General features: G+C 47.5%; 1 protein-coding gene across 1 annotated transcript in view; it reads right to left on the bottom strand.

Annotated features, from left to right (window-relative positions):
* The window catches only part of ADAMTS17 (ADAM metallopeptidase with thrombospondin type 1 motif 17), a 189,566-nt gene extending 168,130 nt beyond the window's left edge, over positions 1–21,436 (bottom strand). Inside the window, exons 1-3 of the mRNA XM_075431771.1 lie at positions 21,367–21,436; positions 20,366–20,739; positions 10,215–10,380 (exon numbers count right to left, since the gene is read on the bottom strand). Coding sequence (XP_075287886.1) covers positions 10,215–10,380; positions 20,366–20,739; positions 21,367–21,436 — 610 coding nt within the window. The remainder of the gene's footprint in view (positions 1–10,214; positions 10,381–20,365; positions 20,740–21,366) is intronic.
* Between the last annotated feature and the right edge of the window lie 6,546 nt (positions 21,437–27,982).

Genomic DNA, 27,982 nt, shown 5'->3' on the forward strand with positions numbered 1-27,982 from the left:
CTCCAGGATGACAGAACCTTTGCTGCAGAAGTCAGCCCACTGAAGGATATGTGCTAACACAGCCAGAGCTAAAAGAGCAACCACAGATCACGGGACAGCTCAGAGCTGCGAGATCATCACAGGCACATAAAGGGGGCCAGTTCAAAATTCACGTCCGCCACCAGAAACATCCCTTCACTGCCTCCTGCGGGCTTTACATCCAAAGCTCTGTGCATTGGTTACCTTGCAGTTGCAGTTTTCATCCATACAACAACAGAGAGGTTCTTTTCAAAACACTGATCTCCTGAAGGAAAAAAAAAAAAGAAACCACACTTCAGCTCCAGGAGCCTTGCTCCACACAGTTGCTTCCTTGACACCTTTCCTGTAGCATCCACCTCAGAGTAGACACAAGCAATGACTGAAGAAGGAAACTAAGAAGAATAGACACTATTGGAGTTGCTGTCACAGCCAGCACTCCCCCATCTTATTTTCAGCAATGGGAACACGGAGCCCCCTTCACCCCTGTCAGGACACAGCACAAAATTGTCCCTGTGCACTGGTCTTCTATATCTCCATTAAAGGCTTGAGATTTCAGATTTACCACAGCTAGCTGATGCCAGTGGGTAGCCTGAAGCTCAGGGATTAAAAGTGGTTGCTCATCCAAACAGCAGCTGATTACAGACCTGTCCTCTCATTTTTAATGCCTTGTCCTACAAAATGGTTATGCACCCCCAATTTCTTTCTGACTAGAATGGCAGACCAAATCATGCATCAAGTGGTACGAAAACTCATTGCATTGCAAAATGATCCATTGCTCCCTAATCCACCTCCCAAAAGTGTTTGTTTTGGTTGGGTTTGTTTTGTTTTTTCTTAGACAGTCACTTTCATACCAAATCACAAGTCCATGACTATTTGTCTGGCACAGCAGCAAACAAGAATTTGAGATAGAAGTCATGAACTCTGTGCTGCATCTCAAAACACCACAGAAATTTTATTGCAAGGATTGTTATCCAAGTTAGTCTGTGGCTTGGACACATCAGTTAAAACCTCACTCTTCTGTAAAATATACTCAGTCATCAATATAACACATGAGGACTTTGTCGTTAATGTCAAGCCTGAAAGACAGCACAGGATAAGCACTACGATCTCCGTCTACTCACTGGTTCAATTTGTCAGCAGAATTTCAAAGACCGACACCTCCTGAACTATGTGCACTCATCTCCTTAAAAAAGGACACCTTCTAGCTTTCCATCCAGCTAGAAACAAGCACTCACTCATGTAACACAATCAGAGAAGACAATTTAATGTTAGAGAAAGCAGGCACAGTGAGCATGGCTTAATGGTTAAGACTGTTAAAGTGCGAATGGAAATATCTGCTTTGCCACTCCCTCGTAGCCTCTGTGCCTTAGTTTCTCATCCTGTATTTGATCTGCTCTGTTACTAGCTGTAAATTCTCTGAAGCTGAATTGATTTCCTTTGTTTGTGACAGACACATAAAGATCCCAACTTGTTTGGGGCCACAGGAAACACAAACATAATTAGGTCCAAGTGATAAGGAGTGATGTACATAAGACTCTGAACTCCGACTCCTCAGTTTTGATCACTTTAACTCAACAGATCCAAGACCAATCACAAAGCACAGTCCTAATCCACTTCAGGGCTTTAGAGACTACAAAATGCTTGGCTGCAGTTATACTGTGAAAAATGGCGTCACTGGCCTCCAGGTTTATTTTATTTTAATGAGTCTTTAGCAAACGTGCTTAGTTTGCAAAGAATGTTTTTACAACTGCCAGCCTTACCAACCCATCCTGGGCTTTGGCAGCTGAACTCCAGTTGCTTCTGCTGAGGTTGGAAGAGCTCAGGGACTCAGCAAACCAGGGGCTCCGCACCCACAGTCTGGCCTTACCATTACAACTATACCTTGAGGGAGGTGGCACAGACCTCCTCGAAAGCCAGGCAATTTGCTTCTGGTGATTTGCAAAAGCCAATAAAAACATACAGGTTCATCTCCCATAATGGTGTCGACTCAGCAGAACAAAGTGAAGTAAAAAGTAGTGTAATAGTTATTTTTAATCCCTAATGTATATAGATCTGTCAAACTACACAGAGAGCAGATCAGCCAAGAAAGAAACTGGCAGTTTATAGAGCAAATTTCAGATCTAAAGGCTCTTGGTACCACTCCCAGCTCAGAGTTAGTAGCCCTAATTTGCAAATAAATAAACTGTTTGAGAGTTAGAGGTTCTGTGCCTTCAGTCTTGAGTTCACAGTCTGGGACATCTATGACTGATTACTCACAATTACAAACTACCTCAAAGGAAGCTTGCTCCTTCTGAACAGAGGTAAAACCTGCCCCAAATTGTTCCCATCTTGGCCACACAAACATGTAGGTGCCCAACGCTTGGCAGCTTTTATAAGAAAGATTCCAAGGGATCTGCTGAAGGCAAAAAAACATTAGGATTTGAGGCCAACAGAGTCCCAATTCTTGGCTCTAACCCTGAGCTATGATTTATGATAATATGGAAAAACCAAAGACAGCTAAAAGGTAAGTGATGTACCTTAGTCTCCTTGGAGCCACCTGTCTGCCTCTCTAGGCAGAATGACCACTGGAATGCCCATGAACGCCCTGAGACAAGGATGGCGTACGCCAGACAGCCTAGCTCATTACTACCTGGGAGTTTAGATTTCATCAAGTTCCAATGGAAACTAGCATTACATTTTACTAGGAACCAAGTGAAGGAGCCGAACAGCTCTACTGCTTGCAGCTGCTCTGGAAGGAGAAGAAATCCACACACTACACGTATTTACATGTCCTCTTCTTTGGTCTCTTTTGCACCTTGATAGTCGAGGCAGAAGAAACGGGAGTCCCTCCTGCTCCACATTATCCACGCTGCCCTCATGCTGAGGGCTTCATCCAGAACAGACCGGCAATAAAACTTCACTTGCCCCATGTGATGGAAAAGGACACTTCTGTATGGTAGGCTGCTCCAAAAGGCTGCTGTTTATCAGCCATAAGGAAATAATCACATAGTTAGAGGGAAATCCAGACTCCCCGTTTGGAAGACCAGGGACCTGGAGAAACCAAGGGATTTATCCACACAAGTGAGACATACTCCCATGTGTAAAGTGCTGAATTTCTGATACAGGGAATACTTCTATGCTTGCAAACACTTAATCACATTACATCTTCTGCATAGCCCATTGTTGAAATCCTTGCTTTAATTCTTCAACAGATGCTTCCTAATATGGACTAATACAGGTTGCATTACATCTCTCTATTTTTAGGGCACATGGTTTTTGGCCATAACAACTGCTATTTCAGGCCAAGTCAAACCTACAGAGAAAACACAGCTAAGAGACAATGATTAAAGATGGGGAAATGCAACGTAGCAGTAACATGTGTTTAGAATTTATACCTGTTCGGGGAAAGTGTTCCCTACATTTGATACCTGAGTACTAGCACTTCTTTAAATTATTACCAGCTTTGATCAATTGTTAAAACAGGTTAAGAAATAACTATACAGAGACATAATGCATTGTTATTTTGTGAATTAAAACGTTGATCTTCCCGGGTTTTTCACTATATGCTTCTCTCCATGCAGCATATTTGCATTAAATGAAAACTGGTTCACTTAAACTGACAAAAGGGTTTAAAGCAAACCCACATTCAAGAGTAATTTATGAGGTCTATATCATAAACATGAAATAACAGCCTTCCCTCCAAAGACACGCTGCTCTCTCTCCTGTTCCTAGACTGTATTTTGTATCAAATCTCTTCTAGGTAAGGGGATTTTAATACATCACTGGAAACCTTTCGAAAAGTTATAACAGACCTTACTTTTCCCAATGAAACAGAAAGTTTTATAACATGGTTAGAGATTCCTGTGCTTTCATAACACGCTTTGATTCTACCTTTAACATTAATATTTTCTCTCATCAAGAAAAACTGAAAAATTTTTCCTATGCATAGATTTGATGGCACAGGAAACATGCAAAATATGTGACCAGATCTCAGCAAATTAGTTAAACTACTGCTGTTCCATGATAGTTAACAAGATCCATTTACTGCCACTGAGGGTGTGGTAGATATTGTCACATGGAAACAACTTTATTGTATGTATTACAAGGTCACAGAGAGACAGGGCAACGAAAGAAGCCCTATCTCAGGTGTTTTCTACCCCCATTCTCAGCTACAGGGGGTTAACAAAGGAGATGGTACAGCTCCCCTCTAGTCCCCTCTGGTCTGCCCACTTCCTCTCTGCCATGAGCTCTTCCTATGGGGCCAGAGACTGGTGGGAATCACAGATACTGTCAAAACACAGATTAGCCCTGCAGCTACCTCTTGTCCCTACAAATAAATTGAGAAATCTATTCATGGAGGTCTAGGCCAAACCTGAGGGCACTGCAAAAATCATGTATGACGCATTAAGAGAGACGTCTCTCTCTCCCCACCTGGCTTCTTACTTCTATGCATTAAAACCTACAAACAGAACTTCCAATGACTCCATTCTCTCTCCAGAAAAACCACCAGTCTAGGACCTGTGACAAAAAAAGTTATTAAACTTGTTCTTTAAAATCAGAACAGTGTGTGATAGCAGGTTTGTACCCCAGATGCAGCCCAGTGTCTAGAGATGAGAACCGAAGTAGCGTTTCACATCACTGGTGTGAAGCTATTTCCCATGTTCCTAATGACACCACGCTTCAGAGCAAGTGAAACCCAACCTTTCCTTCCTTCCCCCTCACAGCATACGCACCTGGAAACCTTTTAATAGGTTTTCTATTTGCCTCACAAGGGCTCATGTTCATGCCTGAGCAAAAATGCGCATTGTGACTTGAACTCTTTCTCCTGCTGGATGACAGGTGATAAAAATAATACCTATACACATATCATATGACTAACAATAGCACCTGGCCCATGGTGATGGGATACGTCCTTTGCTGCTGGAGCACTTCGAAATTTAAACAAAGGAATTAAAACATCAGCCCTGAATCCTGGGGATTTTTTTTAACCCATTAGTGGGCACTTTCAGATTCAAATCTCAAAGACCCAGTCAAGCAAGACCCTAAGTACTTTCCCATTCCTGACTACAGCCAGATTAATCCTTTCACGCAGATTATTCCAGGAGAAATTTGGCTCCCACAAAGTTCTCCTGCTGCTCTAAAAATAATTTCAAGTGCTATAGGACATGTTACACCACTTAGACTAAAGGAGTTAGTTGGTTTAGGGATTTTAACCACCACTTATCAAACCAGACTGCTAGCATTACCTAGCCCCAAGGAACTGTTCAGCTCGGTTTCCCTCTCGCACGGCTGGGGTCTGTGAGGAAAGGACCACACTTCTGAGTGGATCACAAGAGGAATGCCCTTGGAAAGCTGCGCTCTCTATCCCCTCGGTAGCGCTGACACACGGCAGTTCCTGATTAAGTTCATTTTGATTTCTTAAAACACTTTCTTCCTCCCCCTACAAATACTCACACAAGTCATTACACCACCACACATCTTTTTTTTACCATCATCTAAGTTCATGTCTCACAGGACCATTGCTGCCAATAGAAATTTGCCATTGAGCAATTTAGCCCTGTTTAAATTCTTACGACGTGATGAACAACTAACACTAAAAACACAGCACCTGATGCTCTGTATTTTATTTGAATCCTAAATAATGCCAGATCATGCCACATACCACTGAATTACAAAATTTTAAGAAAATATCTTTAGAGGTGATTCTTGTCCATTCAGAAAATACAAGAAGAACAGCGAAGAACTCAAAAATGCTCAACCATGGCAATTCTGTGGCTTTCAAAAATACTCATTTTATACTGTATTTACACGGACATATATTTTTCTGTGTATGTTGTTCTACAATATAGGATGTATATCTAAAATGTCTAGCATGCAAATATTTCCCACTTATTTACAACCTCCATTCTTTCCTGCCAAGTTTTAGCCTGGGAGAGCCAAATTACAAGCCAATGAAAAACAACCTCTAGTACAAATTCAATCAGCCCTTCACTCTGCCGATGTTGGGGAGTACCATAGTGAAGAGATGTTTTCCCAGAAGCAACTCTGGAATCATGCCCCTAGATCATCATTTCCACACAATTTCATTAGGAGTGAACCTTTTGTGTGTCAGAGAAGATTAATTTTTTTGTTTCTAAACTCCTTGTGCACAAAAGTTAATCCAAACCAGACAGGAGTCAATTAGGTCGTTAACTTGCTAAGCCTATTAACAGCCATGACTTACATTTCTTTCCTGCAACAACGAAAAACATTCAGGGGTCTGCCTTTAAGTGGCAAAGCCCATGAGCAATTTCATTATTTTATGACATGGCTACTTGAAGCGGTGTCTGTTTGCACGAGCAAGCAGCACTCCCCACTGTGCAGCAGCCAGGTGCTTTGCTCCTTTTTCAGCATAGCCAGCCTGCGGTCAACAGAAAGAATCGGCACCCAAGGGATACAAACTCTGTCCCCAGCTGTTTTGCAAACTCCTGCAAACTCCTGTGTGATCCCAGGGCAGGGCAGGGAATCACACAGTCCCAGATTCTCCTCACTTACCTGCTGGGGAAGGGACTAAAGCTATCCTGGTCTCACGCAAGAGTCAGAGAAGATCCAGTCCTAGTTTAGCCCCTCAATTAGCAGCAGGTAGGAAAAAATCCAGTCACAGAACAAGATCCATAGCCTTAAATAAATTTTACATCAGACTATCAATCTGTCTCTGCCTCAGAACTCAGATACACACTCAGCACTTGTGGCCTGGCCACCACCTTTGCAGGAGCTGAGCTACGGTAGTAGTGCATGTACGTGCACGTGTGCTCTTAGCTCAACAAATACAAAGAACTTCAACGACTCTGCTTGCAGTAGGGAATTCTAGTTCCTCGGGCTGTCTGTGGATTAGGAAGTAAACAAATATGTAATTAATTTTGCTGACACACAGAGTTAAGTGCAATCACATCATGTCAGACCAAGGGTCCACCTAGCCCATGCCATGAGGTCCCCCAAGCTCAGGACCTGCCTGCCAGTCACCTCAGGGCCAACCTGACAAGGACAAAGCTTTCAGGGAGGATCCCAGCAACTGTGGGGTCTATTCACATACCCTTCCGGACAAAGCAGAGCAGAGCAGCATGTAGTGGGGTCCCCAGATGCCTTCAGGAAGCAGTAGGTGCTACTGGAAACATTTTCTTTTTTTCAGTATTCCCTTTTAGTGTCTTATTTCTACAGTTCTGATACCTTGGTACTCACTCACCTCCTCTTTCCATATAATTATCCAATGTCTCCCCAGATTAGTCTCTCTTCTCAAGGAGGGAACTTCAGTTCTGCCAAGGACAGGCAGCACCCTGCCCCTAGGCAGAGGTCAAAAGGTTCCGTGCAAAAGGATGAGGCAGATTTCCTGGACTGATTTTGGTTCAATTCAGCTTTTAACTAATGACTGTCCTATTTTACAAAATAAGAATTTTGGAATGCATTTTCTATGAACACGGTGCTGCAACACCTACAGTACTTGGCTAGGAAATCAGAGTGGTGCTGAATTCTGATTTTTCCTCTGAAAGAGACATCGGGGATCTATAACTCTAACCAGAACCATGATTTCATACTCAGAGAATCCAAAAGAAGATTGGCTTAGTCTGAACCTATAAGAATGATAAACCTGCTGAACTACTAAGGGCTCAACTCCACACAAGAAAAATAAAGGCTACAGGATTTACCAACAAACAGTGCCAGCTAGGAGGCAACCTTGTGAGCAAGCACAGGTCATCTCTGCTGGTACACAAGCTTGATTAAATACAAAAAGCGACAGACAAAAAAACTGAGAGATATAGGCAAGCTTTAAGTTCACGGCTGCCTATTCCAGTCAGTTCCTTCAGACCTCTGCTTCCACTGCTGTTCCAAATATGGAAGTCGTTTGTGCCTCCCACTGCTGCCATGTCCCTTTATGTCCAACAACAGCATTTGCTGCTGACCGTTCAACTAGTCTTACTCTTGTACCCATTAAACCTGCCAGTCCTGCTTCCCATTTTGTCCCTTTGGCAGCCCAGCAGAAGACAGCATAGATACCTTGACCCTGTGCCTCCATTTAGTATGCAGTCCCTCCAGAAGAAGGCAGAAGTTGGAATAGTGATGGGGTAATGGGGCAGAAGAGGAATAAAAGGAACAAAACATACAGGCACACTGAAACCTAAAGAAGCATTTTCACAGAGTTCATAAAAAACACCCTCTATGCAGCGCACCCAGACAGATTTCCAGAAAGGATGAAATTCAATTGGTCCAAAGAAGTCAAAAATGAGATCAATTTATACTAGCTAACAATCTGATTGTTTTGCTTTAAAAATGGGAGAAGACAGGATATGATCAGTGAACAGTTAGCCACTTTCTCTCCAAAAATTATAGGAAATAATAATATCAACAGCTGTCTTACGATTAACACCAAACAAAAAACCCCACCCAAATGAAAAAGGTGCAAGACAGCTGCATCTTTTCAGAGTTTCAGCTGCTGAGCTTTAGAACACCAGCAAGGTTTGAAGCAGCTCACAGGCACACACTCTTTAAGTGCAAAAATGTAGTAAATCTAATGACCTTCTGTGGTGCCTTGGCTGGAGGAAGGTAATAGACAGGAGCAAAAATATGGTCAGTAGGACCATCACCAAAGAACTGTATCTCCTTACTATTAGTCTTCCATTCCAGTAGGGACTCTAGGGCTTGAAATCAGATCCACAGTTATCACTTTTTTTTTTTTTTTTTTTTTAAAAAAACAACTTTATCACGCTGGGTCACAACCAAAGACTGACAATTCGGAACACGCCACCAGCACCTCACATGCCCACAGAGACCTGTAAGATTTAAGCCCAGGATCCTAACGCAGGCAAAGGTGTGTCAGCATGACAGTAGAAACTGAATCCAGAGCATTAGAGAATGTCTACTATTAACTGCCAGACACACAACTAAAACCTAAACCATTGCCTTTTCTCAGGAAGCTGGTTCACCTCCCAACTTGTTATACTACAGAAACCCCACTGAAACAATACACCTCATATTGCTAAACTGTTTAAGAAAAGCACAAGAAATTGCTTGAGAGGTTGTTGCTCAGCGCAGAATAGCTTCACACACACAAGGAACATCTGCATTTCAGCTGCTACTGAATCCACAGCCAGTGTAACAGAATGGCAGACACCTAACTCACAGCGGATCCCTGCTGTCACAGCTATAGCTCCTTCAATATCCTATATAGCTGGATTAAAGTCAGTCTAAGGATGTCTATATGGGCTGCTATCACAGTTTGGACTCCCAGACCTCAAGCCTGGGTTCTCAGATCTCCAAGGAAAGCCAAAGACCTTGAAAGTTTCTTTGTAATCTCTGTCAACCCGTTCCTTCTAACACAAGGCAAGAGGAAAAAAAAAAGTTTAATATATCTCACAAAACCTTAAAGCAAACAATTTTAAAGTTGCCACACAAAGAAACAAAAAGCCCTACAGCATGACACCTAGAGCTTAAGCTGGACAAGTCAAACACCAGAAAGGAAAAGTAAAAATCAAGGTCCTTCTTAAAAAATTACCTTGCTGAACTACATCTGGCAGTTTCAAATGCACATAAACACATAAAAAAGATATTAAAAAAAAAAATACAAAGTCTGCCCGGCTGACCTCGTACCCCGATATACTCTGTTATGGATTGTGTGCTCTGCTAGACAGAAGTAAAAATGAAGACATATGAGAAGCTGAAAAAGAAAGTACATCGTACATCTCCTCCCATCTCCAGATATTTTTTCATCCCGTTATGAGCTGGATCCCCAGAGCTGGACTACACAGGTGATACTTTCATATAATTTAATCAGAAGCATCTGAAGTGACGCTTTCTGCATTCTGAAATGCAAGGAGCACCATTCTGTCCATGCCTACTTGGCACAACTCTAGTGGAAAGGTGAGATGAAAGAGCACCCCTCGCCACTGACTTTAGTTTCAAAATTTGGGCCTTTGCTAAAAAAATTGTGAATACCTTCCTGTCCCATCACAAAGTTTATTTTCTCACAGATTGAATGTTACAGCATATATCCTAATAATTTTTTATATTTGTGATGTGACTCCTTCTGCCCGAAGTAGCAGAAAGATTCATTAACGCTTGCCATTTTTCACTAGCTCCAGCTGCCCGAACACATGAATTACAAAATACAGACCTATCTGGCAGAACAACAGTTAAAAATATAATTACATACTCATGGCTGTCCTCTTGAGCCACTTCAAGCTCACCTGCTACAACCTTGCAGTGCTCATCAGGAATGTGCGACTTCATGGGATGGCTTGATTTTGTGGATCGTCTGCGCCTGATGAAGTGTTCTTTTCCACTAAACGAGGTCTCTGATGTGTTCACTGGTTGTATTAGCATGTGCTCTGATCCAATTTGGATATAGCCAACCTGTCCACAAAAAGGAAACAAAAAAACCCCATCAGTTTGGTATCCCAACCTTGTCTATCAACCCAGCCTGAGCCCAGACCATTTCACTGCAATCATTATTTACAGTGTGAGGAAGGGAAAAGTAATTATGATTGTGTTCAGTCTGAATAATACAGACTAAAGAACTTCATCTGCTTCTAATATTTATTTTTTTTATATCACCAAGCACGATTTAGAAACACTGTGCACTGTACAAGTACGAAGAAAAGGTGGGGGTTTTTGTCAACACCTTTCCTCTCCCTCCTTCCTCTCTCTCCAACCAGAGCACCACTCTAGCTGGAAGCATAAATACGTATGTCGTATGAGATGCTCAGCTCACATGAGGACAAATAAATCCTATTAACAGAACTCCTTTCATAATCACCTTTCTAACTGCCATCTAGAATTGCATTGTTATTTGATGGCATTTACCATCTCAGTAGAGCAAAGAGGTGAGATTGCTTGCAAACAGGAGAACGCCTATGTGTATCAGTCTTGCAGACAACACTAAGCGAATCAAAGTGATGTCGTAAGTATGACTTGCAGAGCCTCCCACATCGTTTTGTATGAGGACCAAATACCTCTTCTTCACTACAACAGGGGCCACACAGTAAGCACTGCTCTCCCTACAAGCCATGGGTTGGGTTTCTGAGGTCAAGCCAGGAACGGACTGTTCTGCCTTTCCAGTTGTGAGATTTTCCACCACTCCTGGAATAAATAACACAAGGAAGGCAAAGACCCTGTCTAAGTAAGAGTAGACTCCATAGGCTACAGGTCAGAGCACTAAGGCCTGCCTGTCTTGCACCAAGTCCAGACCTTACACCAGGGCTGGGAAGAACATCTTTGGAAGGCAGCTTCTGCCCCAGGAGAGCCCTCCTCTGCTTGCAACACAGTTTTTAAGGTTCTTTTATACCTTTTCCACTCCTTTTCTAGCATGAAAAGAAGAGAGTGAAAGCAAAGATATCACCTTAAAACCAAAGAAAGCCTCCAGGTTTAATAATCAACACTGAGGTTATTACACATTGAAGAAAGTGAATATGTACTATGAGGGTTTCTTACTTTTCATTGTAATAATTCAATGATTAATTGGATTGCAATTAAAAGTCTCAAAATACAGCTCTTTGCCATATGCCCCCTTGAAAGAACTCTCTGATTCAACTTCTCCTGCTAGCAACAGAAGGCCTCATTTGGCCTGTCAGGAGGCATCAGACTGTGCCTGTGGTACACCTTGGAGGTACAGGAGCTTGCAAAGGGGTCCTGCTAGGTTGCACGCCTGTAACACCCACCCTATACATATAAAGAGAGACCAGACTTTTTTTGCCCCCCCCACTGCATTCTGTGCCAACCAGGCAATCATCCACATAAATGCTCTGCACGTACATGCAAATACTATATATTCAACAGCTGACTGTACTAATATGATTTATAATATACATTACATACATACTGTATATTGCACATTTCCACATCTCCCTGCCAAATTCAGTCCTCACGTACACCCAGGAAATCCCTTTGGCCTAGTATTTCCAGCAAGAGGAATTTCTGCGAACAGAAATGAGAGCCCTTCTTTTGACAGTCGTACTAACTGAAGAGCGTTCAGGGAGAACCAGGATCTCTCAGAAAGGGTCACTAATTTTGAAAGTGCACTTGGGGGGGGGGGGGGGGAATAAAAAAAATCAGTGTCTCTATTTGCCATGGCTGCAAAGCATAGCAGTAACAAAAGAGACAAGAGACACCTCTTTTGAGGTCTTTCAAAAGAGACTTTGCCCCAGCAAGGTCATTGATTAAATATAAAACGCCTTGACACTTCCCAGAAGGGCTCCCATTTATGAAGAAAAACTCACATTATTTCCTGACCCTACAGAATGCATACCACTTTACAAGACCCACTCTACAAGACCCACTCTACCCTGGAGTTTCCAAAAGTGCTGCCTCTTCATTTAAATTACAAGTTGGGCTTTGTCAGAATTGTTTCAGAGACAGCAAAAGCTCTAGTGACTTATTCTTCCAGCTTCCTTTACGATGCTCTCCACTACTTCCCCTCCTCGTTCCAATCTTCCAGCTGGGAGGTAGCCCCAGCCCCCTCTTTTAATATAGGTTTTAATTATTTAGAAGAAGGGTTGTAAATCTGGTGCCATGGTACTAAAAGCCACACCAGAGCTCCTGAAAGACTGCCAACCATTTTTGTTGGTGCCAAAAATATGTAAGAAGAAGTCAGTTTCATCACCACCCGACATTATCCCAACTTTCTGGCATCAAGTGTGAAAATAATTTAAACCATTGGAAAAGACTTATGTTTCACATTTGCTTTGGAACTGTGAAACCTACAGGGGGAAAGAGCCATGGGTCTTCACCCTGGAATAGGTTAAGAAGCAATCTCGAGTTTAATCTGACAAGCCAAGCAGAGTTTCAAGCAGGAAGGATTCACAGGATCGGGCCTGTAAAGTATTCCTAGGGAGTCAAAATTCTCCCCAAACTTGCCAGTTGGGTTCCAAAGAATGCTCAAACCTGTTGGCCCAGATGAGATCTTCTGGACCTGGTAACTTGAATACTCTGGTCATTATTTTGCGCTTTCCATAAGAAATGCATTCCTCATGTTGCCTCCATCAAATCCCCCTCCGACTACCACATACTATACTGTGCTAATCCCAGCAGGAGAGAGGAGACATCAGCACTAGACAAATACTCTGTGCTTTTCTTCTCTAGTCTGTATGATGTTCAGGGACTGCAGAAAGCTGGATTTTGAAGACAAAGAAGCAAAACAGAAGACCACATAACTGTCAGAGCTATTTTTCCCACATCTCTGGAAATCATTCCAATTAAATAAAATGCTTTGGATCTGCCAATTCATGTTTGCCTGGGGAGATACATATCAAAAGCTGGGATACTCCCTCTCATCCTCCTTTCCCTGTGAGAGCCATACCAACAGGACCTGCCGTTGTGCCCGGACCCCAGTGCTGCCGCCCAGCCCCACCATCCCAGAGCACCCGAGACACAGGGTCATCAGGAGCCCAAACATTCAGAGGGGCACAGAAGTTCATCACCATCTCCATCATTAACCTAACCTGGATTTTAGAGCTGGTATGACAGGACCGTATAGCTGACAGAATCACGCAGCTCAGCTAATGGGAAAGGCTGGAATGATTTCAACCTCCAAAGGCAGGCAACCAAACTGACAAGTTGATTAAAATAAACAATAATCCACACTTCCCACTACAGCCCCACTCAACACTGTGCTTAACAGTGGCTACATCTTTCATATTAAGGATATTTCACGTCCTAAATTTAGAAGTCAGCTCAACACTGCTCACCAGCAAAAAAGACTCTGTTCTCCAAAGCACCAAAATATTCTCCCATACTCTTATCCAGATGTTTTTTTCACACGTACATTGGTCCCTCAAGCAATCTGCTCACTCTCTAATCTACTCTTGTACTACCAGTAGTAGTACTTCTCTTCTTCTTCCTCTATACATTATCTTCCTTGCCACTGGAGTTTCCCTCAGGCTGAACGACAGCACGGAGAGAAGGCAGGCCCTCACACTGTATCACTGAAATTACAACAGTAAAAATGGGACCGTTAGTGCTGGCACTCAAATAGCATTTGTAATCACAGCGTCCCGCTTCATTGGCTTCACTATTCCATCTCCATCGCCTGGTAGCACTGGTGGAGCTACAACAGGCTCAAGGGCTAACTCAGGACAGGAATCCAAATCTTCACAGTGTTCTCTGCACGTGGTTCTGGACCTTCCCACACATTAATACTCTCCAACAGTTACACTGTTTTTCCAGCCCTCTTTATTTTCACAACATCTTTGAACGAGATTTGTGAAATGTTGAATCTTTAACAGATTTTTCCTTTGCTCCTAAGTGTTCATTAGTTACATACATGTGAGCACGCTGAAAAGAGAACAGCTTTAAACATCTGACAAATTCCACCCCCTTCTCCATTTCTCAACCGTACACTGTAAACCTTAGTTTAACCGTTTCCTCAAAGTTAAAAGGAAAAAAGAAGCACTGGAACAGGCTGCCCAGGGAGGTTGTGGAGTCTCCTTCTCTGGAGATATTCAAGACCCGCCTGGACAAGGTCCTGTGCAGCCTGCTGTAGGTGACCCTGCTTCGGCAGGGGGGTTGGACTAGATGACCCACAGAGGTCCCTTCCAACCCCTACTATTCTGTGATTCTGTGATTCTGTGATTTTAAGTTAAAAACAAAAAACAACACAAATACAGTTTAATAAGCTTCATGTGGCTTTTAGTCCTGTCCTTATTAACCATGCGTCAGCTTCAAGTTAGTTATTATTTACAAGTGCAATTCAAGCAAATTTCAAAGAGCTATAAATCAGGTCTTGCTCCAGTGGCATTTCAGGTTTACACTCAGCAATGAGAGCAGATCATACCCAGGAATACCTGGCTACACCTCTGTCCCAGCCTGCCCCAGCTGCCGAGTCTGCTAAACAAGGCATCCACAACGTGCACTCCCTTTTGTCCACTGTGGAAGGGGAAAGAAAACTCCAGTGCAAAGAAACCCAGCACAGTAATTTTAAGAGGTTTAACTTTTCAGCTCATGGACCAGCTGTGGATGAATGCCAGACAGCTCCTTTCCCAGACAAGAGAAATCAGCAGAGCTGAAGGTTTTTTCAGGAGAAATCATATCATCGTATAATCCCAGCATGCCTGCACTGCCCTGCTTCCCACAACAGCAGAGGCTCCTGCAGTCACCTGAAGGGCAGCACGGCCCTGCTGCACGCAGAAAACACTGACGGATACCATGGGACAGGGACTGAGCTCACTGAGCTTCAGACATCTGCTCTAAACCAGACATCATCTCCCTCTACAGTCAACGAAGAAAGGCAAACACCTCCAAAGGGACAATCCACCAATCTAAAGTACCTAAGAAACAGGATGAACCGTCAGGGGAAGTGCTCTTTGGAAGTGCCCATCTTTCTCGCCCTCTCTCCCTTTTATAACCGGAATCAGGCTTTGAATCAATAAACTGTGGCCTCTTCTGTATTCTTCTCCTTCTTTTTTACAAGGACAGACATGATTTACCATTTTACTAGGAGTCCTCTGAGTTACTGCTCACTCCCTGGAGCCCGCAGTCCAACGTACTCAGTTCTCTTTGCCCCAACGGGCCCTCCATATCGGATCCAAAAACACGCGGAGACATCCAGTTCCTGCATCAGCACTTAAACCTACCTGGAAATCAGTGGGAGTTCAGAGACCCTAGAAGAAGCTATGCATCTGAACAGTGTTGTATCTGGTCCCACAACATCACTGGTGAACAGCAATGTGGGCAATAGCAGGGGTTAGAATTTCCGAGGTACTGCAGCTAACTGGGAATATATTTCTGACATTTAAAACCAAGTGAAGGGGACACACCAGAAAGAAGAGCCACCGCTCCGAAATATTTTAACAAGCTGGAAGATTTGTCTGCTGGGAGTTGCATGCGGTTTAACAAACATAAACGTACATGAAGCTTGCAAGAGAAGAAGCCCTCTCCTCCTCTGCGTAGATTGTATGAGACAATACTGCAAAAATATTTAAGGTTTCCCAACTTCCAGCATGTATTTCTTACAGTGTAGCTTCAATTACTCCATTCCATCCTATAACGAGAGCATCACTGTTCTCATTCTGTGAGCCCTTGTAATGCACATCATCCACTTCCACTGATCCTGCTGCAAAAGAACTCTCGCTGAGTTCAAAGGAGATGAAAACGTGGTGTGAAAAAGTCAAATGAATGAGCCTGGACAGGAGGGAGCCACAATGTCTTCTCATATCTCATTTAAGGGGGACAATTCACCTCAACTAGAGACAGGCCAAAGAGCACTCCTGAATCCAAAGCCTGAGATTTCAGATTTTAAAATGGAAGAGAAGTTACTTTGAATTAAACATCTGCCTCTAAATGCACCCCAGTGATTTGCAGCTTTCAGATAAGGTTCCTGAACAGAGAAGAGTTTTCAAGTTAATTTCCAAGTCAAAATCTAATAGTCATTTTAACATGAACTCATGACCCTCTTAAAACTGTAACTGCTTCAAAAATTTAGGTACAAGAAAAATGAAAATCCTACACCAGTTGTAAGGTACTGACGTTGCAGCCCAACCAACTGCATAGCAGTCCAGCACTTCAGCATGTGGAAGTGACCCTAGTATGAAAAAAAAAAATATTAATACATCACATGAAGTGTTTGGGAATCCCACATTCTGCAGATAGCTTGAGGCAGCATTCTGCAATGTACAGCTTGGGAAAAAGTCTTCCCAAAGGGCACAGGACCCTGCCTGTCCCTCTTCACTTGGGTCTGCAGGACTGATAAGCCCTGCTAGGACTCAGAGAAAGCATTGCTGCAATCACAGCACAAACATATGGTGCTGAAAGGGCCTCCGCCACTGTGCTCTCCAGGCTTCAATCGAAAAAGCTCTACAGAAGGTAACACCGCTCTGCCACACTTTGCTAGAGAGGGTAAGGACAGCACATTGAGAGCAACAGACTGTAACCATGAAATTGCACCTGAAAGCAACGCATGAGCAGTTCCAGACGTACCTCGAATTTCCTTGCTAGAGGGAGACCTAACTTCTGCCATCTAGGAACTGATCTCAGCTTAGAAGCAGAAACCTTAGTCCACTACACTACTCATCTCAAAGTAACACACGCTGTGGCCTTACAAAGCTGGAACTTTCCAAATGAGAGGCAATTTCCTGTTGGTCAGACAAGCTGCAGAACTTTGCTCCTGCCTGCGTCTCCCCAGCACCAGGAAAGCACAGTTTGGTCCTGCGGTGTGGTCAGAATCCAAGCGTTTACACACCTACATTCCCCAGACGTGACACAATCCTGCCAAGCTGAAGTGCTTTTCAGGAACATCGTACTGCTTGTCTACGCTACAGTTCCCAGGTTGTCAAGAGGAACAGAAGGGCTGAAGTATCCTCACACATAACACTTTAACTGTGCAGGTCAGATCTTAGGTACACCAGTCCTAAGCATGCTATGGCCTAACACAGCTACAAAGCGTGCCCACCCTTCTCGACGCAATTGCGAGCTGTAGCAGGAAGCTACAACAGATGACGTACTGGTTAACAGCAGCATCTGCAAGCAGAGTTTAAAAAACAAAACACAACCTTTAGACGCCACATTGGGAATCCAATATCATTACCAGAAAGCAATTGGTCAGTCTGGTTGTGGCTCAGCTTTCCTTCCACTGTGTCCAGGATTTTGGTTTTATTAGAACTCCTCTTGCACTGATCATTTTATATCACTTTTTGTGTGATTTACGGCATGGTTGAGGAATACGATTACAACAAAGTCTGAGCCAGCTGGAGATCAGGATACAGTATTCTTACCTACTCTACTTGTTAGCAACCAGCTTTTCTGAATGAGATGTCCTGATCATCCAGGTCGAGTCCAATGAGCACTCCCACACCGGAGTTTTTCAGGACTAACACTGCTCAGGAGACAAATACCTGGACAAACAGGCTGCAAGGCTTCCACTACCAAGGTCTTTCTTCCAGCCCACCGCGCAGGCCTTGTCCATATCGCCACCTGTGAAGCTGTGCTGCTGCTGAGGGCAAAACCTTATCTCTTTCTGCTACAAACAGGGCTTAAAGAAGCAATGGGAAAATTCAAAACCCACTGTAGTGACGGTCTTGGTATTTTAAATCGCCAGACCAGGAGGCAAAAATTTGGGCTTTACATTAACCCGATCTCAGTTCCACTTGTGGCAGATTCAAGACTTCCCAGATAATTTGAGGCAAACTTTTAATTCCTCTGATTACAGAAAACATCTTACCACTAAACTGCATAGCTTTCACTACAGGTATGCTGATTTAGCATGGCCACTGCAAAAGGCTGCGTTAACACTGAAAGCAGGCTAAAATCTGATATGTTTCATGTTTAAGAATAGACCTAAGAAGCCAAAAGGTCCATTTAGCTAGAATAAGAAGCTCTATCTGCATGGTGATGTGGATCAATTTAATGAAACCATTTCAAACGTTAATGAGGTTCACCCTAAAGACACTTAGATATTCTGTTCTCTAGTTTTCAGTTCACAAGGGTGTTATAAACCTTAACTCGCTCGTATGTATCATGCGCCTGCTTTGAGCCCTTTTCCCATTCCTGGTGATTACCTGAATGAAGAGTAAACAAATGGATTCCTCTAGTAGGAAAGGAGTATCCCACCACGCAGTAACACACGTCTCTCAACACATCTGCCCACACCACTCTCGGCACTTCCAGGACCAGATCCACAGGCAAAGGCAAGTAGAGCTTTATCAACAGGGCTGCTGACACACGTGGCAGTACGGGCTTTGGTCCCCAGTAGGTGCCACAAACAAGCAGCTTCGACACCAGTCACTTTTTGATCCCAAATTCATCTAGCTCAGTTATGACAATTTAGTCGTTGCTTAGAATTCATGATACACATAAATATTGTAATATTGTGGCTCACATTTGTAGAGTAACGAACAAAGACTAACTAGTCTTGTTTCTTTTCCAGCTTTTCTACTGGGAATATCGCCAATCTTTTTCACTCCCCCTCCTCCATCCCCTGGTCTCAGGCAGTTAATACTGTGCCTACAACTACATTCCTCTTTTTAAAAAGGTTCCCTCTCTGCCTGTTTGTGCTTTTCAGCTCTGCCGGCGCAGGTAGCTTTGGAAGCCCAGCACTTCATGAACGGGATTAACAAAACGTGCCTAGCGACAAAAGCGGAGAGCTGTTAGGGATTTAAAGCTCGAACTAGAGATAACAGTTTTAAACTCTGAGCTGTCATATAGCTCAATTCACAGTGCCACTCACTCAGCATCTCGGAGCCTGTTTCTTTTTTTCCCAAACCTGAGGCGCAGCACCCTCAAATGGTTCAGGAATAAAGGTCCAAGCGCAGAGCACACAAAGCGCTTCTTTCTGCAAAGTTGAAGACTAAGTCTCCATCAACAGGCCTGCACTGAGAAGTCAAGCACACACCGCAGGACTAGGTACTGGGAGCCTATGCTTAATACCACCGGCGACTTGCTAAAGTACTTTGAAGTTATCAAGAATAATTACAAGCTAGCCATCGTCTTGAGCATCTAAGTCTTCACCACTGAGAAACAGAAAGGCTGTCCCACGGAAGATCCTCTTCTCAGCAGGACGCTCGGAGGAGAACCCAGGCCCTGCGGAGCCACCTGAAAACGCTACAACCTCGGGCAGAGAAATCCTGACACTTGGGGTGGGAAAAGCATCCCCAAGCAGGATGGTTCCTCCGACCGTGCTGGAGTACCAGCTGCCGCTACACCATGGCTCCCACAAAACGCCCTCACACACCAACGCCGGTCCCACCAGCCGGGCGGAAAGGGCCGAAGAGCTGAAGCGCCCGCTCCGCGGAGCGCGGCTGCTTGGAGGAGCGAGACGGCCACCCAGGCGACCAGCTCCCCCCCAGGGGGACGCAGCCACCAGCCAAACGGCATGGGGACAATGACAAGAAGGCGGCCTGTCAGCCGGGACGCTCCTCCACAGTTGAAAACTCACGGCCCGGGGAGGCGAGGACCGGGCAGGACGGCAGGGCCGCGGGCGGGAGGAGACAGGGCGAGGTGAGGCGCACGGCCCTGAGGTGAGGGGGGGGCACCGCGCCGAGGTGAGGCGCACGGCCCTGAGGTGAGGGGGGGCGCACCGCGCCGAGGTGAGGTGAGGCGCGGGCACGGCTCAGCGGCCGCTTCCCGCCACCGCGGGGCCGGGCGGCTGGGGGAAGCTCCCGGGGCCGACAGGAAAAGTCCTCCCGGGGGACACCGGAGACGCTCGCCATGGCGCGGGGAGCTGAGGGTGGACGGGCAGGACGGGAGGGGGGGCAGGAGGCGCACGGCGCTGAGGTGTGGCGCCGGCACGGCTGAAGGGCCGCTTCCCGCCCCCGCCGGGCTGGGAGCGGGGGCCGAGCAGCCCCCGGGGCCGGGGCTGACAGGAACAAGCTGGCGGGGGGCCGGTCGGGGAGGCGGGTCGGGGTGGCAGTACCAGCCCGGCGCAGGTGCTGAGGGAGGCGAAGGAGTCGCTGCGGTTGAGGACGCGTCCCGTGTAGAAGCAGAGCCGCTCCTCCGGGGGCCGCCGGGGGGGGCCGGGCTCCCGCCACTCCTCCCCGCTCCGCTGCTCCACCACGAAGCCCCGGGCGAGGAAGCTCAGGTCGCGGCGGAGGTGCAGGTAGAGCTCAGCGCCGGCGGCGGGCAGGCGGAGCAGCAGGGCCTCCTCCTCCTCCGCCGCCGCCCGCGCCCGCGGCAGCGCCCGCCGGCGCCGGGCCCCGCCGCGATCCCCTCGCCCGGCGGGCGGCAGCAGGTGGATCTTCTCCAGCGCCACTCGCTCCGGGATCACCACTTCCAGCTCCGCTCCGCCAGCTGCAGGCGAGAAGGAGAGAGGCTCAGGCATTCGCAGCACCCCCCCCCCCCGCGGACCGGTCCCGCGGCCCGACGGGGCGGCCCGGGGGCTCCGTGCCCCGCCAACCCCCCCGCCCACCCCTCCCCGTCCCGCCGGGGCGAGCAGAGCCCAGCGCTCGGGTTTCAGCACTCGTGCACGGGAAATGGTGAACAGGCTGCGGAGACAATGGAGCCAGCGGGGTAAAGGGATTTATTCCTCTCTCTATATATACCCCCACACAGATACTAGAGGCAGAAACGTGCAGGGAAGAGATGAATAAAGCAAATGCTAAAGCTACTTGTATCATTAAAAAAAAGAATATATATATAGCTCAGACACAAGCATCGCATTTCACCAACCCCAATAAAAATCTGCAGGGAGAAGGGGAAAAGCAGAGCAAGCCGCAGCCGCAGCCAAGGACAGTCAGCAGCTTTCCACATGAAACGTTACAGCAGCAGCAGCGAGAGGGCAGGAAAAGAAAAAATACAAAAGCCTGGAGCGACTCGTCCCGCGGCCGCGCAGGGGATCCGGTGCGTGCCCCGCGGTCTGCGCCCGCCTTCTGCCGCCCGCCCCGCCGGGGAAGGGGAGCCGGGGGAGGGAAGCGCTACCTGTGCCGGCGTCCAGTCCCCAAAAGAGCAGGCAGGGAAACACGAGAGGCAGGAGGCAGCCGTCAAACATCTTACGGCAGCGCGGGGCCCGGCGCGGAGCAGAGGCGGCGGCGCGAACTCGGGCCGGACTGAACCCTCCCCGCCCTCGGAAAAAGTAATCGGCGCCGCCGACAGCCCCGGCGTGGTGGGCGCCCGGCCACGCCCCTCCCTGCGTCCCCGCGCCCTCATTGGCGCGGACTCCCACCGGGCCGCGCCCCGCTCTCCGCTATTGGCTGCGAGCTGAAGGCACTGGGCGGAGGGCCGGGCTGAGCGGGGAGGGGTGCACGTGGATGAGGGCGGCCGGCAGGGGGCGCCCTCTCCTACCCCACCACACCCAGCGCCCGGGCTGGCGGCAGGGCCGTGGGGCTGGGGCTGTGGGGCAGCAGGGCCAGAGCTGGGACCATGAGGCAGCGGGGCTATGGGGAAGCGGGGCCATGGGGAAGCAGGGCTGGGGCCAGGGCCATGGGGCAGTGAAGCCGTGGGGCTGTGGGACAGCAGGGCAGTGGGGCAGCAGGACCAGGGCCATGGGGCAGCAGGACTATGGGGCAGTAGGGCCGTGGGGCAGCGGGGCCAGGGCCCTGGAGCCATCGGAAACACCCGAGCAAGAGGCATGGGAGGGCTGACAAGCAGCCGGCTGGTGGGCTCCTCCATCACGTCCTTTTCATCGTTACTGAAAGGATTTAGACACTGCTACAGCATCTCGCTTGAAAAACTCACTCAGTCCTTCATTTCCCGCAGCCTTTTCCACCACCACCTGAAACACTGATCCCAGGGCTCCGAAGTCCAGGAGAAAATGAGGTTGGCGATATATGACTGCATAAAGATTTTTGGTGATGATCTTACATAGTCCTGGAAGCACTCGTCACATGGATGAAAACAACAAACAAGTGCATAAATCTCAGGAGACAGAAAAATTGATTTTTACAGTGGTGGGCAAGAGGTGAACATTTATTTAAAGCAGGGAGGACAGGTTGTTCAATCTAGTTAAGAGGGCAGTTTGGGAGCAGGAGAAGAGGAGGAAACTGCCTGCCAACTCCCTCTCCTTTGCCACATCCTCACCCAGGGTGCAACCCATTTTCACTGAGATCCTGCAGCTCCAAGAGCTCCTTCCTGCCTGATGGTTGGGCCACGTCCTGCGTGTCCTCAGCTGCCCAGGGGTCTGGAGAAGTCAGCTCCGTCCAGGGACTGCTGGAAGCAGCAGGGTGATTTCCAAGAGTAGAAAGATTTCCACTGCGTTCGGTGGCCTTTGGATCGGGTCCTGCACTCCTGGCATGGCTGAATCACGGAAAGCAGTAAAGACCCGGTGTGTTAGCGGCTGTAAACTGCTGCGGCCCGGCAGAGCGTTGTCCTGGAGTTTAAACTTCTGCAAAAATCTGCGTCTTGGTTACTGAAATCATAGAAGAAATCAAAGGAAGACCCATAAAAGAGTGTGAATGACTCGGGCAGATCACAGTGCAGCACTTCCACAAGAATTGTCCAGAGTTTGCCGACAGTGGCAATGGCTCTGAGTTGCAAGCAAGGGGAATTAAGATTTGGATGCTCATCCCTGCGAGGGCAGGCAACTGGGGTAGTGCTAAGAAAAGGGCCGTTTGAATCTAGGAGAATTGGTAAGAGAGAGACTAGCAGGTTAAGACCATTTTCTCTCTTTCAGGCATTGGACAGGCAATGAGAACCATGTTTCCTTTGAGATCTGCTCCAGTGACAAGTAGAGAGGCTGTTTGAGAGCTTGAATCCTAGCGCTGCCTCCAGCCCTTCATCCTGCCAGCTGCGCTCTCCCCGGGCGTCAAGGGCCACCCTGCAGCACACAGCTGGCTGACGTGGCACCTCGGAAGCACCTGCCCCACGCAGGGCCTCTGCAACACCGCACACAGACCTCCCACCTCCTGCTTCGGTCTTGGGGAAGCTCCTCAGCTCTCCAGCGCGGTAGCACTTGGAGGACGTTACCAGCAGTCAGCAGCAAGGGTGAAACTGAGGACCTGCAACCAGCTCCCAGCAGACAAAATCTGGGTGAAGCCGGGACCCATGGCTCAAATTCACTTTCTTAACATGAGATCAGGTGAGATTTAATAGCTCTGTGTTTTCCTGTCTCTGTCAAGGCTCTCTAACTAGAAGTTACCAAAGCATAAGGGCTGGCTCGGAACCCATTCAAGTGAGACAAAACCTCAGTTTGGGACTGCCTTGCTGTATGTCAGTAGTGTAATGTAACACGGTTTAAACAAAACCTCTCTCCTGACCCGTTGTGAACCAACAATTTCAGCGTCTCCCTCCAAGGCCAGGGCCCCGGCTGGCACAGCAGCTCTGGGTGGCAGGCTCCCCTCCAGCTCTTCCACCCGTGGCAATCCTCCACTCCTGAGAACCAGGAGCCAATTTGATTTGTGAGCTGCCAAACCTGGCCTGAGCTCCAAACAGTCATGTTTAAACCCAGACCACCAGCTGTCTTCATTTGCTAAGGGACCGAAGCTGGTGCCTTGTCTCTTCCCTCAAAAGGGTTTGACGAGGGGGCTTAGATTTGCTTCACCTTTTAGTAGAACCATTCTCCCACCTTCCAAAGTCCTCTGCCAAAGAAATAATAACAATTCAGAGAAAGATTAATTTTAGTAGTGTGGGGGGAAGAGGGACACTAATAAAGAGAAGTCTGTAACTTACTGCACGGAAGGACTCGCTCAGTGGCTGAGTTGGCCGGCACAGACTGCGCTGGGGCAGGGCCGGTCCCTGCTGAGCATCGCAGAGTTGCAGAGCATCTGGGCAAGGGCCCAAGGGGCTGCAACCCCCCAGAACAGGGGCAACATCACAGGCAGGCCTCAGTGCTGGCAAGGGCTGGAGCCAGGAGTGAGGGGACAAGCCCCCGGCAGAGGTACCCACACAACAAAAGAGGAAAGTGTCTTAGGAGCAGCAGTGGTTTTATTGAATCCAAATCCCAAAGCTCCAGTAAGACAGAGACTTTCTTTATTAATTTAACACCACGGGCTTTTCAGAAATGTCTTGAAACTGTTACTGATAAGGTCCTGTAGTGGTGATTGCATTACTCCCCTGCCCCCAGCCCAGGGGGTGTATGAGTGGGGTTTCTCCTCCTCTCACCATCACAGAGAGTAGAATTGGCCCTGCAGTTTCTAGGAAACAAGCCCTCTACCCCTCTGAAACTCGTGTTTTATTTTTTTGCAATTTTAAATGTACATTGAGGAAGCCAAGTTTCATGGCCATTATTGCACAGTTAATAACCCTTTGGAGACTGCAGACATGTGTTATATACATCTTCCTGAGCAGTCATTTGGCTCGCCGCCTGGAAAATGCCAGCGTGCGAAGGGTTAACTTGGCCGTTCCTCAGCCTTCTCCTTTCTCTCCAGCCACCCGGCTCCAAGCCCTTCATGTCCTGGTCCTGAGCAGGCAGTCCCGACCTCACAGGTGATGCTCTCCTGCCCGGGACACTCCGATTCCTTCCCCGCTTTCCCTGCAGCTCCTCGCCTTGCTGCAGTCTTTGGGCAGCAGGGATTTCCTTCCCAGCTGCCGGTTGCACCTGCCCTAGTGCTGCAGCATTTGGCCAGGCTGCTCGGGCACAGACCTGGTGAGTGCTGCTGTTACCTGTGCAAATGCTCCCCCAGAGAAGCCAGAGGCAGCTCAATGACAGGTAGGGACCAAGAAAAGTACTTTTGTCATTTAAAACAATCAACCAAGTAAATAGAAGTAGTTCTATAGGTGCCATAAGCAGGTTTCCTACCGATCCATCTTTCAGTGAGCCAGAGGTTTGATTAGAGCCTCTTCCCTGGACAGAGGATGTTTAAGGGTGTGCTCCTTCGTGTGGAGCCTCCAGTTTCTAGTAATGTTGACGCAGCCCTCGCCAGAGGCGCTCACGAGGTTTTTTCTTCTAGCAGCCTGAATTCTCCCAAGCCTGCAAGAGACAAAGTCTCTCTGGGACATCTCTGTCAAGTCTGGCTGAAAATGGACAGCCCGTTCCTGAGCTCCTGGGGATGAGGAGCAAACTGTGATGCTGGAGGTGTCCAGGGACAGAGCCGAGTCACCAGTGCCAATGTCCTCATGGAAGCATACAGCCTGCTTAAGTTAAGGTAAGCCCTTGGCAGGAGATCTATCTCTTTCTTTCTCCTAGCAGGGAGCTTTATTCACAGGCTTACAAGGGTTCCCTTTCATCAGAGGGAGTTTGCTTTGGTGGAGATGCATCTGTCTCACAAACAGTGAGTGCATTGCCCGGGGTTTTCCCTGGAGATCTTCCCTCCAGACACTTCCCCTCTGCGTACCTCTAGGGGCCTCACAGCTTCACCCAGTGGCAGTGGGGAAAAAATATCCTGTTTCCATGGAATACAGAGAAAAGGGAAGAAGGCTACTCCTGTGGGATAGGGACTGAGAAATGGACTCCTGAAATCCCATGGCTGCTTCACACCTGCCCTCATGGGGGTGGAGGTCTGGCTGCATTCCCACACTGGTGCCACTACTGTCTGTACAAAACCTCCCAGGGTATCTTGCTGCCTCGGTGCAGATGTTTGGATGGATCAGGGTGCAACACTGTCAGGAGCAGAAAATGACATCACACGCATGCCACTGCGGGTGAGAAAAGCCAGGAATATAAAAGAACGCGCTCCCAATTGAGTAGCACAGCTGCAGGGTGCCAGGAGAACCCGCTCCCTCCGGTGCAGGCAGCACTTCGTGCAGAGAGATGAGAAACCTAAGTGTACCATCACCTCCATCCAGACCATGCTGGGATTTTTAAACACAGACAAGGCTAGCCCAGGATCTGTTTGGTATCTGAGAGCTGCGCACAGATAGCCATCACCCAGGCAGTAATAATCAGCCACACGTCACTCCCCAGGCATGCAGGAACAAATGGACACAGGAAAGAGCTGTCGTTGTTTGAGGCTGACCCTAAAGTTCAGCGAGGCTTTTTACGAAGTCCAGTGTTGTCACCTCTGACGATGTTATCGGGAACCTGGGAATAGCTGGCACTTTCTTTTGTTCAGTTTTATGGTTTGTTTGGGTTTTTCCTCTCCAGGCCTTGGCTCCTGCAATCATGAGACTGATTTCTCATTTAACTCCATCACTCCATATCTGACCCCATGACAGGCTGGGAAATGTAAGCTGCGAGAAGCCTAGAGGCTTATTGCCCAGGAGCAAATGAAGAGGTTCCCAACCACAGGATTGTTTAAAGTAATCCTTTCTCAAAAATGATGCCCTTGATTTATTTTCTGGTGTGGAGGCAGATTTTCTGAATGCTTGGAGTTAACAACAGGAGAGCCCTTCGTGCAGGAACCACCTCCCTGGCACTGTCTTTCAGCTGGTCATATCCCACACGTGGTGTTCCCCTTCTCCTCTCAAACATCTCCCTTTGCATCCATCACCTGCCTTGGATAAGGATCACCCCCCCAAACCGAATATTTCTTATAAGGCTCCTCCTTCTCTCCATATTCCTTGCAGCAGGCCACAAGAAGCCGGAGGAGGAGATTTGAAAGCCAAGGTGTTGCATGGCTTGGAAGAGAGATAGAGGTGATGCCGAGCGGATGCAGCTGGCTACATGGGTGTCTACAAGGGCCTGGACGTGGTGGCCCAGGGCAACTTCACAGATCGAAAGTGGCTTCTTTCCATCATGAAAGTACTAATAAGGGAAACTGCCAACTTAAACCACTGTTAATAATGTTTTCCTATTTCTTTAACACCTCTCCCTTGAGCACTCTCTCTTCCCTTCACAGCGTCTTGGCCAATTACACTTGCAAAGCAAACAGAAAACTCCATATCCCCATGAGCAGGGATTGCTGGGGTCAGGGGCCCTCGTGCAGCGCTGTGGTGGGGGCTCTGAGGTGGGTCACGGCACAGGAGCCTGCTGTCCTCCAACCAGCGAGGCCCTTTCGCATCCCCAGAGAGGTGAGCCCACAACCAGGCACTGCAGGGCTGGGGTGCCTCTCCTAGCGGCCTGCTGGAGCTGCAGGGCCATGAGTTGCCAAGGTGGAAAGGGCTGTCCTCCAAACATGAGCACCACTGGATGGTGGCACCGAGCTGAGGAAGGGCTGTGCCCAGGGCCAAGCCCCACTGCCCCCCGACCTGGGTCTGTAAAGCACCCCTATTCTCCTGTTAGACAGCCCCACAGCCATGTGCTTGGGTAATCGTTGCTCTGGACTTTCGTTGTCTAACCTTTCTTCTTTTGTCTCGTATTCAAGCTGCTCCCAAGCTGCCCTCAAAACTTTGTCAAACCATTTGAATGATTTTTTACACAAATTCATGGATCAAAAACCACCTTTTATCCATGAGCAGTGATAGGACCAACAATGCAACAGCATTCAGAGTTACTTTTCCCCACAGGACCAATCCTTTATTTGAGTTTGTGGAAATTTTCCCGGTTGCTCCCATTTTGGATGCAGAGCTATGCAGAAGCATTACTGTAATGCCGTTGTCAGAAGCAGTGCAGAGTTCACAGCCCAAAACCTCTGATTGGCTGGAGCTTTTAAAAATTAACAACACAGTTTTGCTAGCCTTACCCTCCAACTTGGCTACTCTGCAGTTCCCCTGTCTGGACCGCTCACTCTTTGCCCTCCCTCCTCATCACCCCCAACTGACTCAGCAAATTCCCCAGCACTGT

Source organism: Opisthocomus hoazin, chromosome 10 (genome assembly GCF_030867145.1).
Source record: "Opisthocomus hoazin isolate bOpiHoa1 chromosome 10, bOpiHoa1.hap1, whole genome shotgun sequence".
In the NCBI taxonomy this organism is placed as follows: domain Eukaryota; kingdom Metazoa; phylum Chordata; class Aves; order Opisthocomiformes; family Opisthocomidae; genus Opisthocomus; species Opisthocomus hoazin.